At 42.2% G+C, this 18,502-nt stretch overlaps 1 protein-coding gene across 1 annotated transcript in view; it reads left to right on the forward strand.

Annotated features, from left to right (window-relative positions):
* The first annotated feature begins 16,207 nt into the window (after positions 1–16,207).
* The window catches only part of LOC149453954 (uncharacterized), a 39,339-nt gene continuing 37,044 nt past the window's right edge, over positions 16,208–18,502 (forward strand). Inside the window, exon 1 of the mRNA XM_089687991.1 lies at positions 16,208–16,276. Coding sequence (XP_089544117.1) covers positions 16,208–16,276 — 69 coding nt within the window. The remainder of the gene's footprint in view (positions 16,277–18,502) is intronic.

Genomic DNA, 18,502 nt, shown 5'->3' on the forward strand with positions numbered 1-18,502 from the left:
CAGGGTGAGATGTCCTGATATTGTGTAGACATATATAGGTGGGGTGGGGGGTTGGTCATTGTTTAATGCCATGTGATTGTGTCCCATTGTTTTATTGTGTGTCTTGCTTGGGAGTAAACTATTATGGGATGTATGTGTTTGTGTATTGGCTTGGTGGGGGGTGTTTCTGGCAGCCCTTACCCCTGAAGGGACTGTCTGCTCATGTGTTTCTTGTTGCTAGATTTGGTTTGCCCCGCCCTGTGTCCTTATGCAGGGAGGTGGGTTGTTCCCTTGAATGTTTATATCGTGTGTGTGTGTTAAAATAAAGCAGTCTATTTCCTGGTTTTGGTCAAGAGTGGTGTCCATGGATCTATGTTCGGACAGGGAAGCGGGAGGCTAACGGAAATACCATAGTGCAGTCGGGGTCCGGTTCCTTTACAACCATCCCCTCCAATGTGAGCCCCCCTCTCATATTCAGCCACCATCAGACTCCTCCATGAGAAACTTCCCTCAAATTAATTTAGCAAATGTAGACCTTGCTGCTAATTAAAGCCCCATGCACATAAAATCCTATGTAATATGAGTCATACTGTTACATTAGAAGATGTAAATGGTTGTGTTACATTGGTAGTTCCTGTATACCCCCCTGTTACATTGGTGGACAGTGCTACAGGGACATCACGGCAGGGTGTGAATTGTCTATTTATGCTACACAGATCATTACCCCAGGTGCTTCCTCTTTTTTTTGCTCTTTTAGGCAATTGGATTCTATTTCTGGTTACAGTGCAGTTCCAAAAAAATATTGTGATACAAATGTTAGATATTCTTCTATCATTGCAATTATTATTATTATTATTATTATACAGGATTTATATAGCGCCAACAGTTTGCTCAGCGCTTTACAATATAACGGGAGACAATACAGCAACAATACAGTTCAATACAAGAGGGTTAGGAGGGCCCTGATCCTGGGAGCTTACAATCTAAGATTGACCTTGAATTCACAGAGCTAACGATCTCAAAGTAAAGTTCTAGTTTTATAAATCAAAAAGTAGGACCACAACACTAAAAAGTAATAAACAAAAACTGAAACTCTTTTTCCCTACCCCTTGATCTACAGTAGTGGTCTCCAAACTGCGGCCCGGGGGCTGGATGTGGCCTTTGATTGCCTTTATCTGGCCCTTGGGGCACTGTTCCTTCCACTGATATGAGGCAACATTCCTTTGTCTAACACCAACATTGGGACATAATCCCTCCCACTGATATAAACTACAGAACACTATTACACCATTAGCACTTTTCCTCCCACTGACACCATCGATGGTGCACTACTCTCCTGCCACTGACACCAATGCTGGAGCACCAGTTCTTCCCTGACACCAATGTTGGGGCACCGGTCCTTCCACTGACACCAGTATTGGGGCAAATTTTCTTTCATTTATACCAGTGTTATTATATTATAGTTTTATAGCACTTACCTACTGCCTGCCCTTCGCCTGGGAAAAAAATCACACATGTATCTTGCCTTGCACATATCCTCAATCTGGTAGTGCAGCATGCATCATGAAATACCTTGGTTTCCAGGAAGTCCTTCATCAAGGCAGAAGGCTTTGTGGCCACCTTAAGCTTTCATGAAATGCAGCACCGACATTACCCTACTGCCAACCACCTCATTAGCCTTGTCTCTCTCTTTTACATTATGGCTCCACCAAGCTACTTATATGTTGTTCAGCCACTGTTTCATGTTTTTGACTATTGTCTCTCAAGCAACATTTTGTAATTTATATTTCAAGATAAGATCTGCTTAGTCTCACATATTGCAACCTAACAAGGCTGTTTAAACACTGCTCAGCCACTGTACAATATCAATTACACAGACATCCTTAATATATGTTACCAGGATACAGTGTTGCTCTATTCTGCATCTCCCATGCATATATTTTAAAGTATAGGTGTTTTTTCCATGTAAACCTCACATTAAAATGACCCCTTCCATGCTGTATATATTTTTTATTTATACTTGGTTAAATGTTCCTCATGATAATGGGCAGTCTTCCACTGTAGCTAATAGAGCACAGATCATGTTCCATTTACTTTTTTCATGGCCACATCCAGAGAAAGTGACACCTGAAACCAGAAGTCACAAAATCCTTGTTGTTTCTGGGTTTTTACTTAATCAGGGGTCTCCAAACGTCCTAAACAAAGGGCCAGTCCTTCAGACATTGGGGGTGGGGGCATTAGGAATAGATATTGCCCTGGCATTAGAGTAAACAGTGCATCTTTGGAGTTAGGGGGAGGAATAGAGCCCCATCATTCATGTCAATGGTAGGAATAGTGCCCCATCATTGGCGTCAGTGGGAAGAACAATGGCTCCTCATTGGTGTCAGTGGGAGGAGTAGTGCCCCATTGTTGATGTTAGTAACAGGAATTATACCTTATTGTTGGTGTCAGTGGGAGGAATAGTGCCCAATCATTGGTGTCAGTTGGAGGAATAGTGACCCATCATTGGTGTCAGTAACAGGAATTATGCCCCATTGTTGATGTTAGTAACAGGAATTATACCTTATTGTTGGTGTCAGTGGGAGGAATAGTGCCCCATCATTGGTATCAGTGGGAGGAATAGTGCCCCATCATTGGTATCAGTGGGAGGAATAGTGCCCCATCGTTGGTATCAGTTGGAGGAATAGTGCCCCATCATTGGTATCAGTTGGAGGAATAGTGCCCCATCATTGGTGTCAGTAACAGGAATTATGCCTCATTGTTGGTGTCAGTGGGAGGTATAGTGTCTTGCATTAGTGGGAGGAATAGTGCCCCAAGGGCTGGATAAAGGCAAGGTAAGGGTTGCATCTGGCCCCTGGGCTACAGTTTGAAGATCACTGCACTAAATAATGGACATCTAAAATTACGTATGGCATGAAAATGAAAGTATTATATTTGAAGTTTTGTTAGCATGTTGATGGGGGGGGGGGGAAACCAGAGAAACCCAATGTAAGCAGATTAAACTTTAGCTTTGAAGGTCAAATAAATGAAAGGAATAAAATGTCCATTGGTTGAAGCTTCTAGCTTCATTTTCAAAGCTTAAAGCTCATTTCTCGTCTCACTGCATGGTTCAACTGCTCGTTTTGTCTTGAGATGAGGAGAAAGCTTATACTTATCAGATCATTCATTCAACTGGAAAATGGCGCTCCTTCAAGGACCAGCGGTGGACTGTTCCAGGTCTATGGAGCCTGCTCTGTGCTTAATGACATCAGGAACAGTCCACAATTTAAGACTGCGAGAGCATGGGAGTGTAAGACTGGGTGCTGGGAGGATTGGAGGATTAGGTAAGTAAATATCCTTTCTCTTCTCCCTCAGATAAAAAAAAGAGTAGTTATAAAGGGCAGTGCGGGCAGAGCTCCACTGCATGGGAAAACCTTTTTTTGCCCGGAGATGGACTTCAGCAGAACATACTGAAATTAGAATCTGACACCATGCACAGCTCTTCTAGTTTCTGGATGCTCCATTTTTGGTAAATACCCCCCTATGGACTCATGAATTCTCTAACAGACAATCTTGGGGAAAGGAGTCTTTAATTATGCTCTCATCAATCTTATCTCCTAGACATAGCATAAATAATCACTTTAGTAGTACATACTGTCAGTGGCGTCCCTAGGCAGGATCTGTGGATTGGGGAGCATAATGGATCGGAGTCCGATCCATTATGCTCAATTCGCAGATCTGATCCATCCTGCGGGGATCGTCAGCGTGCAACCTATATGGGGTGACACCGGACCCGCTCCACGAAAAAAGGTAAGTTGTAAAGAAAGCCGACGATTCCCACAGGATGGATCGGATCTGCGGATTGAGCATAATGGATCGGAGTCCGATCCATTATGCTCAATCCGCAGATCCGATCCATTCTGAGGGGATCATCGGAGGGGGTATCACCAAGTGTTATCGCACCGAGAGACACCAACCCTAGGGACGCCCCTGCATACTGTACATAATAGCTTTACTACATTCACCGCACACCCTTTAAGTGCAAAAAAGTTCCCAACTATACCATGGCTTTACATTGCCATCTATATCATTCATTCTCAAGTCATCAATCACTTTGGATGTGGCTATAATTAATTTTTCTAGTTATTCCCAAATAACCAACCTGTGTCCTACAGAAATATACCTAGAAAAATAAAACAACAAACTGCTATCTAACTAACCTGAAGGGTGTTACAAGCAGGAGCGGACTGACCATTTGGAAACTCGGGCACTGCCTGAGGGCCCGGGGTCAGTAGAGGGTCCCATGGGATACCCCTGATACCTTTTTCATAGGCTTTTTTGAGTTCGGGTAAGGACACAGGGGCCCCATGATCCCCTATTGCCAGGGGCTCCATGAGTTGTCAGTCTGCCCCTGGTTAGAAATATAATAGGAGAGCAGGTTTTATAATCTTGATGCCCCTTTGGATATTGATTGACATGGGACTTGCATTCAGTAAAAACAAATGGGCATTTTATATCTTTCTCTATAAAATGATTGGTTTAAATGGCAGAGCACCTCATCTCAGGGCTACCAGCCCAACATACAGTATATAAAAGGAACTGACTAAGATGGAACTCAGCCTTCTACTGATGACTCAAAAACTAACAAATCCTTTCTGCTTGTCGATTGTGGTTTACTGATTTTTAACTTTAACTTACTACGTAAGCTTTTTATGTTAGTATGTTTGTGTGTATTGGATACCATAACTTTTATATACCCATATACAATCTTCTTCCTGTAATAATGTAGTCTTTAAAAGTAACCAATGCATTATCTCAATGGATGAATCAAGCAATAAAGTTTAATGTGAGCTATAGGAGTGTTACCATGAGGAGCTATTCCAGCAGTCTACACAGTCTAAAATACAGGATTATCAACCTCGTTGCTGCATACAGTGAATCTCCTGAACACTAATTTTAATATTCTCCTGAGTCGTCCCATCTGTCATCCTACACACCGTAAGAGCCCCTAATGAAAAGGGCAGTTTTGGACCCACGAACCTACACTCTAACCTTTTAGTGTGGTGATCCTGTTTGCCATGGGACTGCGCACTACTAATCCGTCACCCTAAAGCAAAGCAATAAAGGAAACAAAAAATGATTAAAAAGAAAAAATAACAAATACAAAAGTGTTTTAAATGAGGTGCTGTGATAACTATACAGTAAACAGAAATGATGACACCACAGTGATTATAAGTGTAAAAGTTCATCATAAAATAGTCCCAAACATATTCTTCATGAAACCACAAAAAATTCCTCAGGAATGTGCAAACGGATGCTCCAGTGATTAAAACAACTCCCCAGCAGACTAGACCTCATTGGACATAAATGACTTTCTTTTCACAGATTGGCATATAGTGCTTTTGGACAACAACAACTCCATTTAACATGGCTTCCGGTCCTGCATTCATACTCCAGTAGGGCTCCCCATATGGTGCATAAAAGAAATAGAGGCTCCAATAGTGTAAAACTGTATATCAAAAACCTTTTATTTAAAGTCAGAGCTACTTACAAGATAAAATACAATAAATCCAGCTTGGATAGTGACCTAGCAGTATTACATAATCTCACATCTAGTAACATCTGTCCAAACAATTCGTCAATATATCATCTTCCGGTGTAATAACTGAGGTCACATCCGATTGCTGCTCGGTTATGCCCCAATATGTTGTCAATATGTTGTCAAGGGGATGGCAGGGCAGAACAGCAACACAATATTTATATATCCACACCTTGGAAATGCTTAACTTCTTTGTTTCCAATACTGCCATTGTTCAATGCAATAAATAAAGCCTCACACATGGGATGAAGGCAGTACAAACTGAGCAAGTAAACCTATAAAACAATGAAAATCTCCATAAAACTAGCCTCTTATCTAAATCAATGGAATGTACAATGGCAGTAATACATTAGAAAATAATTGGCAACCAAATACAGCATAACTTTGAACAAAAATATAAAAAAAGTACACATTCTTATAACATCGGCAAATCTACGATAACACAAAAATAACTTGAATAAGCCATTTCTGAAGAAGAAAAATCATAGATTTGTGGATTTATTGTTATCACAGCACCTCATTTATAATACTGTTGTATTTGTTAAATTTGGGTTAATTTTGTATTGAAGGCTGCAGTGACACTTTGTATTTGGGGGTAAACATTATAGTCCTGAGTTGGGTGATTATACAAAAAAATATTAGTATACAACCAAATGATAGTTTAAGTAACTTGTAAAATGGCGGTGGTACTTTATTTGGGGTCAGAATATAAACGTTACTAACAACAAAGTAGCTGAAAAGAGGAGGAGCCACATACAGTTTCCTAAAAAGAAAATACCCACAAGCCTCTTAGACAGAGATAGCGGTGCACAAACAACAGAACTTTTCTCAAAAACTTAACAAAAAACATAAAAAATTGTCCTTGTCTAACAATTCACAATAAAATGCAGGGTTTAGTTGCACACATTTGCAAATATATGTGAAAGCCGCAGTACCTTGCCAAGGTTTTTCTGTATACTGTGATCATAACTGTATATTTCAGATTATCCAAGTTAGAGCACATATAGCAGTGGATAACTTAAAGGCAAGTTTGCCTGGAGGAAGCCATCTCCTAAAAGGCACAGGGACACATTGGATGCCCATCAAGAGCACAAGGGCAGCTGAAGAGCATCAATGTGTCCCCAAACCAAAACCAGCAAATAAGCTGTACAGATAAATGGCAACAACCTCAATCTATAACCAATCTTTGCAGTAAGGTGCACATGGAAGGGCTTAGCTCACCACAAACAGAAAATCTCCCAGCATACCTACCAACTAGCCTGCAAAGAAACAACTTGACCCTGTCTAACGATTAACATTAAAAACAGAGGGTTTATACACTTTACCCCCTGACCCGGCTATGGCCCTTCTTAATAAACGGCTCCCAGACACTTCAAGCTACTTCTGCAGGTCACAACTGCAGCAAAACAAATTATTGCCAAAGCCTGGAAATTCCTTCACCTCCACATTTTAGAAATAAAACACAGGATCACCAGAGCCATGATCCACGCCAAGGTCGAAGCGGTCCTTTTAGATAAAGTGAGTAAATAAGAAATGCTATATAAACCTAGGATAGATCACTTCCTTCCACCTGATTTTGACGAATCCTTACTTCTCCCATGTTAGAAGCCATGCTAGTCTCCAGGTTCATGACCTGCACTAAGGTTGCTGCGCCTCCCCCTCAGGGGTCTCTTCGCTGCCCCCACACCCCTTCTCTGATCGTCCCCACCACACCTCCTTTTCACCCCTCCCTTCTCCCCCATACACCCCTCCTGCACTCTTTCATTCCCATTTCCTCCATCTCTTCGTCCCCCCCCCTTCTCCTCTTCTTGTCTTTCCTTCCTCTTCCCCCCCCCCCCTGTTTTCTTTACCTTTTAGTTGTTCTCCTATTGGTCGCTAATGGAATACCCTTAACCATACCAATTGCGTTGCCTACAGTTCAATTCCCCCTATGGTTAAGCAAACAAATATATCAGAAATACTTCCCTCAACGGAATTGCTATGCTAATCATCACATAACACTAACCTCACCCTGATCTGTCATTGCTTTCTATATACCAACCAATGTATAAACTTGTCTACATTGTCCTCTTTTCAGGAATATTTTTGTTCACAGTGCTAGGGGTTGCAAACCCATCATATACAAATGCCTTCCAGGCATTCCTTGAATCGTTACTGTTAATGTGGTTATCTCCCATTGAGATTATGTACTTGTGATCTCTAGACCTGTAATCGCCAATTCTGTTATGTTACCTTCAATAAAATATTTGAACAAGAAAAACAGAGTTTAGTTACACACATTTGCACATACACTATATTGCCAAAAGTATTGGGACACCCCTCCAAATCATTGGATTCAGGTGTTCCAATCCCTTCTATGGCCACAGGTGTATAAAATCAAGCCCCTAGGTATGCAGACTGCTTCTACAAACATTGGTGAAAGAATGGGTCGCTCTCAGGAGCTCAGTGAATTCAAGCGTGGTCCCGTGATAGGTGGTCACCTGTGCAATAAGTCCATCCGTGACATTTCCTTGCTAATAAATATTCCACGTTCAACTGTTAGTGGGATTATAACAAAGTGGAAGCAACTGGGAACAACAGCAACTCAGCCACCAAGTGGTAGGCCACGTAAAATGACAGAGCGAGGTCAGTACATGAAGCGCACAGTGTGCCGACGTCGCCAGTTGTCTGCAATAGCTAAATACCTCCAAACTTCATGTGGCCTTCAGATTAGCACAACAACAGAGAGCTTCATGGAATAGGTTTTTATGGCCAAGCAGCTGCATTCAATCATGTGCACGCAAAAATGCTGTTTTTTTTGTACATTTTCCTTGCAATTGTTTGGATATTCTTTGCAAAGTGTAGCTTTACCTCCTTTATTAGGCTCTGGAGAATCAATTGCTAAAGACTTCCAAAATTCATGTGGCCTTCAGATTAGCAAAAAACAGTGTATAGAGAGCTTAATAGAATTGGTTATCATGGCCGAACAGCTCTATCCAAGCCTTATATCATCATGTGCAATGCAAAGCAGCGGATATAGTGTCTGGCAATCCATTTGACATGTCTGGGTTTGGTGGTTGTCAGGAGAAAGGTACTTGCCGGACTGCATTGTGCCAAGTGTAAAGTTTGATGAAGGGGGGATTATGGTGTGGGGTTGTTTTTCAGGGGTTGGGCTTGGACACTTAGTTCCAGTAAGAGGAACTCTTAAGGTGTTGGCATACCAAGACATTTTGGACAATTTCATGCTCACAACTTTATGGGAAGTTTGGGGATGGCCCCTTTCTGTTCCAACATGACTGCACAGCAGTGCACACAGCAAGGTCCATAAAGACATGGATGAGCGAGTTTGGGGTGGAGTCCTGACCTCAACCAGACAGAACACTTTTGGAATGAACTAGAGCAGAGATTTTGAGCAAGACCTTCTCGTCAATGCCTGACCTCGCAAATGTGCTTCTAGAAGAATGGTCAAACCTTCCCATAGACACACTCCTAAACCTTGTGGACAGCCTTCCCAGAAGAGTTGAAGCTGTTATAACTGCAAAGGGCGGGCCAACTCAATATTGAACCCTACAGACTAAGACTGGGATGCCATTAAAGTTCATATACATGCAGGCGTCCCATTGGCAATATAATGTATATGTGAAAGCAGTGGTGCCCCAGCAAGGTCCCTCTGTATACTGTGGTCTTAACTCTGCATTTAAGAGTCTCCAAGTTGGAGCACACATAACAGTGAGCTGATGATACTCTTCTTGCAATAAAGAACAAATAAAAACAGCATTAATTCAAATGAATCACCAAGAGGTGACAACTTGCAACAGTCCTCAAATTTATACCATTGCAGCCAAGTGCTTGAATAGCCTGACCAGGTTAACTCAGAGAGAGATTGATCCAACACAGATTTAGTTAAATCCCAGTTAGCTGTTAAAGGTGTTCGTTCTGGGCACTTATTATTGTTATTATTATTATTATACAGTATTTAGCGCCAAAAGATTTGCTCAGCGCTGTACATTATAGTGGGGGACAGTACGTGAGATGATACAGTAACAAAACAATACACAAGGGGTTCGAGGGCCCTGCTCTTTCAAGCTTACAATCTAGGAGGGAGGGGATAATGATACAGGAGGAAGTGGCTGTGGGGGATGGAGTGGTAGGAGGAGTGGAGGAGGTCGGCTGTTAGGTGAGGGCGGGGTAGGCTTCCCTGAAGAGATGGGTTTTCAGGGTGCGCCTGAAGGTGAGGAGGGTAGGTGACAGTCTGATGGATGGGGTAGAGAGTTCCAGAGCATGGGGGAAGTCCTGGAGAGGTCCTGCAGTTGGGCGTGGGAGGAGGAGACCAGGGAGCTTGAAAGTAGGAGGTCTTGTGAGGAGCGAAGAGTACGGGTAGGGTGGTATTTGGGTATCAGGTCGGTAAGGTAGTTTGGGGCAGCGTTATGAATGGCTTTGTATGTCAATGTTAGTAGTTTGAATTTAATGCTTTGGGCAATCGGAAGCCAGTGGAGGGCATGACAGAGGGGGGTGGCAGAAGTGGAGCGGTTGGTAAGGTGGATGAGTCTGGCCGCTGAGTTCAGGATAGACTGAAGCGGGGATAGCCTGTGTTGGGATAGGCCGGTGAGAAGGGAGTTGCAGTAGTCCAGGCGTGAGATAATAAGGGAGTGAATGAGTTGTTTGGTAGTGTCTGGGGTTAGGAACGTACGTATCTTGGAGATGTTGCGGAGGTGGAGCCTGCATGAATTTGCCAGAAATTGGACATGGAGTTGGGCACTTCTGCTTGATTGCATCTCTTCCTTTTCTCCAGGGGGCCACACTCTTGAGGGAAGCGAGCTGCTGGTGTGATAAGCATTCACAAGTAAATTACAAGTAAATTAAATTGGTCTGGCAAGTAAGTCACTTTGAGCCATATGTTAAAATGTACACAACACAAAAATAAATGGTGGAGTAAATTAACAAGTAATGGGGATTTTGAGGGCAGGCTATTAACCGCATATACAACCCTTTTGTTGTCTGTGTGCAGCAATCATTTTTTTGTAAAAATATTTATTCTTAAATAACAATAGAAAAAAACTATGGGAAAAGAGTCCCAACAAACAATATGGTGAGTGGTGCCTTTAGAGACAAAGGAGTCATACAAACTATCAGTTTACCATTTACCTTGCCAGTAAGCCAGAAATCCCACAGAGCCTGCATTTGTGAGAAATTCAAGGCTGTCACCTGATATAAACTTTTCCTGCCACAAAACGTGCCATTTAAGGATGATAAAAATGAGTACCAAAAGAATAAATCCTTAAGCATGTCCAGTAACTTCCCTTTGAACTCAGAAATTTGTCAAGATGCTTCTTAGTTGTAGGAAATGTGTTCCTGCTGGAGCCTAAATTAGATTGCTATTGTATTAATAGAAGTATTGTGTGTAGAAAGGTTAATTATTGGCAAATCAATACAGTCTTTTTTATGGCTACAACAAAATCTGATATCCTGTCAAAGAATAAATGCTGCAGCTGGTGAAAGCACCAATGAACAGATACAGATGAGATTTTGGAGTCACCAACCTTTAGGGGAGCATGAGATTAAGACACAACTATATGTCTTCAGGCCACAATCTTATAAAGGAATACACAGCATTCTTTTGATGAAAAGTATCACTGCAGTGAAACCATGCAACCCCCCCCCCCCCCCATATAGCCATAGGCCTCAAAAACATTAAACATCTTACTGTTGAAATACTGTAAATCATGACCTAGGATGCTTGCGAAGACACAAAATGCCTGCAACCAAGTATTAAAATATCTTGCTGATGACCTTCTTCTGTCTCACACAGCATCTTTCTTCTCCTTACCAACAAAATCCTTATCAGCAGGTAAAGCCATCAGCAGGTCAACAAATTCATTTCTCAAAACAACACTTGCAAGTGAATACCTTACAGCGACATTTTGCACATCATTTCCTTATGAAACAAAGCTTCAGTCCAGAGCAAGGAGAAGAGAATAGAAGAAGAGAGGACAGACAAAACAGCATTGGTGACAGAACTGTTAGTAACTGGTTGTTCACAAACTGCCAGAATAGCTTAAACTATCTGGTAGTTTACTTGAGTTGGCACTGAGACTACTGAGGATGGAAACCCAAAAGAAAGGTCAACTCGGAGGAACCCACACAGTTGAAAAGGAGACAGCAGAAGTAGCTGAGGAGACCTAAGCCTGAAGACTCTAGCATAGTTAGTCTGGTTGAAAAAAGACAAAAGTCCATCCAGTTCAACCATTAAAATAAAAAAAAAGAAAACAAAAAAAAAAGTTTTAATCCTACACCCACAGTTGATCCAGAGGAAGGCAAAAAATCTTAGCAAAGCATGATCCAATTTGCTCCTGCAGGGAAAAAAATCCTTCCTGATCCCCTGAGAGGCAATTGGATATTCCCTGGATCAACTTTACCTATAAATGTTATATCCAGTTATATTCTGTGTATCCAAGAAAGAATCCAGGACTTTTTTAAAGCAATCCACTGAGCTGGCCAGAACCAACTCTTGAGGGAGTCTATTCCACATTTTCACAGCTCTTTCCGTGTTTGGAGATTACATTGCTTTTCCTCCAGATTTATAGAGTGCCTCCTTGTCCTCTGTGATGACCTCAGGGTGAATAAATCTACACCGAGTTCACTATATGAACCACTGATGTATTTATACATGGAGATCATATCCCCCCTTATGTATTATACATGGAGATCATATCCCCCCTTATGTATTATACATGGAGATCATATCCCCCCTTATGTATTATACATGGAGATCATATCCCCCCTTATGTATTATACATGGAGATCATATCCCCCTTATGTATTATACATGGAGATCATATCCCCCCTTATGTATTATACATGGAGATCATATCCCCACCTTATGTATTATACATGGAGATCATATCCCCCTTATGTATTATACATGGAGATCATATCCCCCTTATGTATTATACATGGAGATCATATCCCCCTTATGTATTATACATGGAGATCATATCCCCCTTATGTATTATACATGGAGATCATATCCCCCCTTATGTATTATACATGGAGATCATATCCCCCCTTATGTATTATACATGGAGATCATATCCCCCCTTATGTATTATACATGGAGATCATCTCCCCCCTTATGTATTATACATGGAGATCATATCCCCCCATATGTATTATACATGGAGATCATATCCCCCCTTATGTATTATACATGGAGATCATATCCCCCCTTATGTATTATACATGGTGATCATATCCCCCTTATGTATTATACATGGAGATCATATCCCCCCTTATGTATTATACATGGAGATCATATCCCCCCTTATGTGTTATACATGGAGATCATATCCCCCCTTATGTATTATACATGGAGATCATATCCCCCCTTATGTATTATACATGGAGATCATATCCCCCCTTATGTATTATACATAGTGATCATATCCCCCCTTATATATTATACATGGAGATCATATCCCCCCTTATGTATTATACATGGAGATCATATCCCCCCTTATGTATTATACATGGTGATCAATACATTCACTGTTTTACAGAAACTAGGGACTGTCTGGCCTTGATAGAAAAACTCCTTCATTCTAAGAAAAGGAAACAGGTGCATCCTGGGAGCTCAGACTCCCTTTTAAGAACTGAGGGAAAGGAAACACCTATAATTCTCTGCAGCACATGTTGTGGACTGAACTTGCATCCCCTACAGGCAGCATCACAGGTGAGCATAGACTTATTGCCATCCACAGCTTAATTATTTCATTGGGTTTGCCTCATCACAGACTATCTCCGCTTCAGTCTATCCTGAACTCAGTGGCCAGACTCATCCACCTGCCACCCCCCTCTGTCATTCCCTCCACTGGCTTCCGATTGCCCAACGCGTAAAATTCAAACTACTAACATTGACGTACAAAGCTATTCATAATACTGCCCCAAACTACCTCACTGACCTGATACCCAAATACCACCCAACACGTACTCTTCGCTCCTCACAAGACCTCCTACTCTCTAGCTCCCTAGTCTCCTCCTCCCATGCCCAACTCCAGGACTTCTCCAGGTCTTCCCCCATCCTCTGGAACTCATTATCCCAATCCATCAGACTGTCACCTACCCTCCTCACCTTTAGGCGCACCCTGAAAACCCATCTCTTCAGGGAAGCTTACCCCGCCCTCACCTAACAGCCGATCTCCTCCACTCCTCCCACCACTCCATCCCCCACAGCCACTTCCTCCTGTACCACTACCCCCTCCCTCCTAGATTGTAAGCTCCAAAGAGCAGGGCTCTTGAACCCCTCATGTATTGTATTGTCACTGTATTGTCTCATGTACTGTCCCCCACTATAATGTACAGCGCTGAGCAAACTTTTTGGGGCTATATGAATACTATATAATAATAATAATATTTCATACATTGATTATATGTACATCTTATCTGTTTTTCCAATGGCTCCACACATCCCGTTTTGGAAATAAAGCTTTAAGATTACATCCAGTCTGGCTTATTGCAGAATAGGAAGGTTGAGCTACATGTTGAGTTACACACGGGGAAATGTGTAGCAAGGACAGAACACCTAGGGTTCCTCCAGAGGTTAGTAGGAGTGCCTCTCAGCAATTTCTGCCTTTCAGATAGCTAAAAAAAAATCAATGGTGTCAGTGGGACGTTATCTGTAAGGGGGTAATTCTTCTCAATGACCATAAGTTTAACCACTTCCCGACCGGCTGTTGCATATAAACGGCCGGATGGTGGCAGTGCAGGGTCGGGGGGCCGTTTATAAACGGCCTCCCCGCACCCTGCTTGTGCACGCTCCCTCGGAGCGCGCAGCACCGCGATCCGGTGCCCGCTGTGTCCTCCGGACACAGTGGAACACTGATCGTCGGACGGGACCTCTGTACGAGGTCCCAATCATGTGATCACTGATTGGCCAATCAGTGAGCACATGCAAAGTAGTAAGCAAGATGTCACTTGTGACATCATTGCTTACTACGTGTGAAATCTGTGAATGATCACAGAGGTCACATGGTACAAGGTTATTCACAACAGCCTTGTACCATGTGACAAGCTGTGACCAATCACAGTTCACACAGTATTTCTCAAATCACAGAGAGAAAGAGAAATGATTGCTTTTACATCCTATATGGGTGTAAAAGCAATGTGTAAAAAAAAAAAAAATCTTCATCACCCCCCACAAATAGTACTTGGGTGCTAGGGTGACAGTATGTAAAAAATAAAATAAAAATAAAAAATTATAATATAAAAAAATAAAATAAAAATGTAAAAAAAAATGTTTAAAAATTATAAATTTTTGGTTATAAACTAATTTGGATTTTTTTTTACTAAAAAGATAACGGAATAAATTTTGGCAAAGATTTATGATGAAATATTATTTATTTGCAAAATGTTATAGAAAAAACTTTTTTTCAAAATTTTTGGACTTTTTCATTTACATAGCAAAAAAAATAAAAATCCCAGCGGTGAATAAATAGCACCAAAATAAAGCTTTATCTGTCTCAAAAAAATGGTAAAAAATTCATTTGGGTACAGTGTTGCATGATCGCGCAATTGTCATTCAAAATGTGATAGCGCTGAAAGCTGAAAATTGCCCTGGACAGGAAGGGGGTGAAAGTGTTCGGTCTGGAAGTGGTTAAGAACCATTCGACTGACCATCACACTAATGTATCATGAGTTGTTTCAAAGGTTCCTCTGTGTTGAAAAGGTTGAGAAAGGCTGATTTAGACTATATTTCCTATTACCCAGAATCCAGATTTAAAGTTTTTGCAATCTTAGTCCCTAAAATACCCTATACGTATTACCATGTTAATGTCCTTACAAAAGTCATTTTCTAATATTTTGAAATCTGCAGCTTTCAGTAGAACAATCCTTGGTGATCCTGTCATGGAGGTCTTTGTCCAGGTATTTCCTGTTATATAGTGACAACTCTCCATCCATGTCTCCCAATGGTGCTTCTGTTTTGTCACCTTCTTGCACAGGTATCTGATGGAATTTACAAACAGACATTTCAATACATTACACACGCTTGGTCCACTGCTATATCCATCAGGGAACCCACCCTGAGAAATACTAGGCAGCCATTTATGGAGGGCATGTAGATAGGCAGTGGCTGCAGATTAACAGCATACAGATGTAACAAACAATAACTTAAAAGACAACAAACCTTTTATAAAAAATAAGAATGGTAATTTTTTTCAAAGTGGTGCTATTGCGGAACCAATTTATAACAAAAAAAAATTACCTCCAATTCAAAGATAAGGAAACTGCAGGCAATGAAGACAAACTCTAAGGTGGTGTACAGAGACAGGCCAAGTGCCTGTCTTTGTATGCTGTGTAGCAAAGCGGCATGTTTGCTGTCACTACCCACTCTCCTTCTTACCTGTTACTGGTTGTTAAGGATGCTGTAAGCTTCACAGCCACCAGCCTTCGAGCCACCACTGAAGCTGCAGTGGGTCAACTCTGACGGGGAAGCTGAGACACTAATTCCCCATCAGGTCTGCTGTCTCCTTGTGATCAACAACAGGCAGTGGATGGATTCTATAGTCAATAGCATGCTGTCTTTTGTCTATGGATCCACTCACAACCGGCTGTCAATAACAAGGGGAGTGGACCCGATGGGGAACTAGTGTCACGTACCTTGGTAGTGAGCCTGACATGAAGAGGCAGACCTCTCGTACAACCCCGGCTCGGGGACCGCTGAGAGTGAGACAGCAGTCGCAGGAGGTAAGAGGGCCTGGGAACCATCCGGTGAAGTAGTTGGACTGGTGAGGAGCAGACCAGAGCAGGATGCGGATGGATCCGTGCAGGAGGGATGGATGTGGGTGCACCGAGAGGTGAGTAGCAGAGTCAGACGAGCCGGGTTTGGTATTGGATGAGGCAGAGCAGACCAGAGCAGCATGCAGGAGGATAGTCGGGTCACAGGCCAGGTTCAGCAGCATGAGGTCAAATGATCAGGAGCAGGCTGAAGAATTATCCAGAGACAAGCCAGGGGTCAGGGCAAGAGATGGTCAACAGTAGTCAGGAGCAGGCTGGGTTCGGCAACAGAGAACAATACAGAATCAGGAAGCACAGGCAGGGGAATAAGACCATACGGCAATTTGGATACTGCAGCGGCCAGTTTAACCTCCCTAGCGGTATGATTATTTCAGATTTTTGGTGCTGAAAGCGGTACCATTATTTTGCATGGAAATATGTAGTTTTTTTTATTGTAGGCTGTAATTTTCAGGAATAACTCACTGAAATCTGTCCAAACAAGAGTCTATTAAACATCCCGGGGATGATAAAATTTGAAACACAAAATCATAAATTATAATTTAATAAATAATCATAAAAAATAATAATATAATAATAATACATTTAATTCAATAATGTAATCAAACCAAAAACACTGAAATTTGAAATATAGCGCCAAGTTCGCACATCGCTGAGCAAAGTCGCAAAATCGTTTTCAGTGTCTGATGACAAATTTCCCCCACGAATCATTATCACTCAATTCTGCAAGTGGTTCTGATTTACTATCGCTGTTCTCTAGCCGGTCTAAAACCGCTTTTGACCTAAAGGGACGCTTTTTGGACGCCATGGACGTTTCTCAGTTTCCAGGCAGAATGAACAGTAAAAATGCAGGCAGGGTGCTGGACAAAGCACTCGGGACAAAATGTATGTGAAATGGGTTGAAACAGCAATGTTATACTATGTAAAATTTGTTTGGAAAAAAATGACGTTTTTTAAAATTTTCAAATTTCCCGCCGCCGGCGGCGCCCGTACGTCCTGACGTCACAGGGACCGGAACACAGAAGCCGGATGCCGGCATCGGCCGGAGGAGATGGCCGGGGACGCTGCAGGGGACACATCACGGGAGCGAAGGACAAGGTAAGCTCTGCACGGACTCCCTATGCAGCGCCGCATGGTAAGCTCGAGTGTAGCTCGGGGTTACCGCTTGTGGTACTGACATTTTACCCCGAGCTACACTCAGGAATACCGCTAGGGAGGTTAAATAGCCTGCTTGGCGCCGTGTGCGCGAGTGCGCAGCCACAAGTGCCGCTGCGCGTGCCTGTTTACCTCGTCGGGATCCTGCGCATGCGCAGATTCGTGCGCCGCGGCGATCCTCTCATTCCCTGACAACTAGTGCTTGTAAGTCATCATCAGGCTCGTCCCCAGATACAAAACCTCTGAGCTGCTTGCTAACATCTGCAGTGGAAAGAGGATGCCCAGCTGCACTGGGGATGAAGGGTTCATATGGACATTCCAGTCTTAGCACCCTTCCATACATGGTCCATACCCCAGATTTATGTACCTGTTTGCAACATGAATTTGTCACCCGCACTGACGTTTCTCAAGCAGAGACGTGTGATTTTAAAGAGTGTCCCAGACACTCTATGGATTTCCCCAACAGTGCTTTGGTAAATTATTGTAATACTGTTACAGATCACATCTACTTTGATTTGTTTGCCAACACCCTTGAAATACGTTTGGGCAAATTTGTTGGTTGAAAGGTAAACATGCCTGAGTTATAACACTTGTTACTGTACATGGTTCGTCAGCATAATTTTACGTTGATTTACAAGTTTTCACAACTTCCATTTACAAGAATACTTATCTTATCAAGGTACTTTAGTTCCTCCTTGGCATTTAGGAGATTTCTGTTCAAACATAGTCCTTCCTATCTATTCATGACATCTCTACTGACAATTTATACCTGTGTCACTGTTGGAGTTGCGTACTATGTCATCCCTCTACCTCCTCCTGTCAGCGTCACAGCCTCTATTATAAATAAATGTTGCTTCAGAGTCTAAGTTCATTGTCGATTTAGGAATCATATAGAATAAGAGAGGATTCTACAAGAATATCATTGATAGGAAGGTGGAAGAACAATCAAAGGTTCCCAAGGTGGGATCCTTCATAGATAGTCAAAGGTCCCACAAAATGGAAACTCAGTGGGGTCACGTCCTT

The sequence above is a fragment of the Staurois parvus genome, unplaced genomic scaffold (genome assembly GCF_062004578.1).
Source record: "Staurois parvus isolate SC_StPar_1 unplaced genomic scaffold, SC_StPar_1.0 ptg000444l, whole genome shotgun sequence".
Lineage (NCBI taxonomy): Eukaryota > Metazoa > Chordata > Amphibia > Anura > Ranidae > Staurois > Staurois parvus.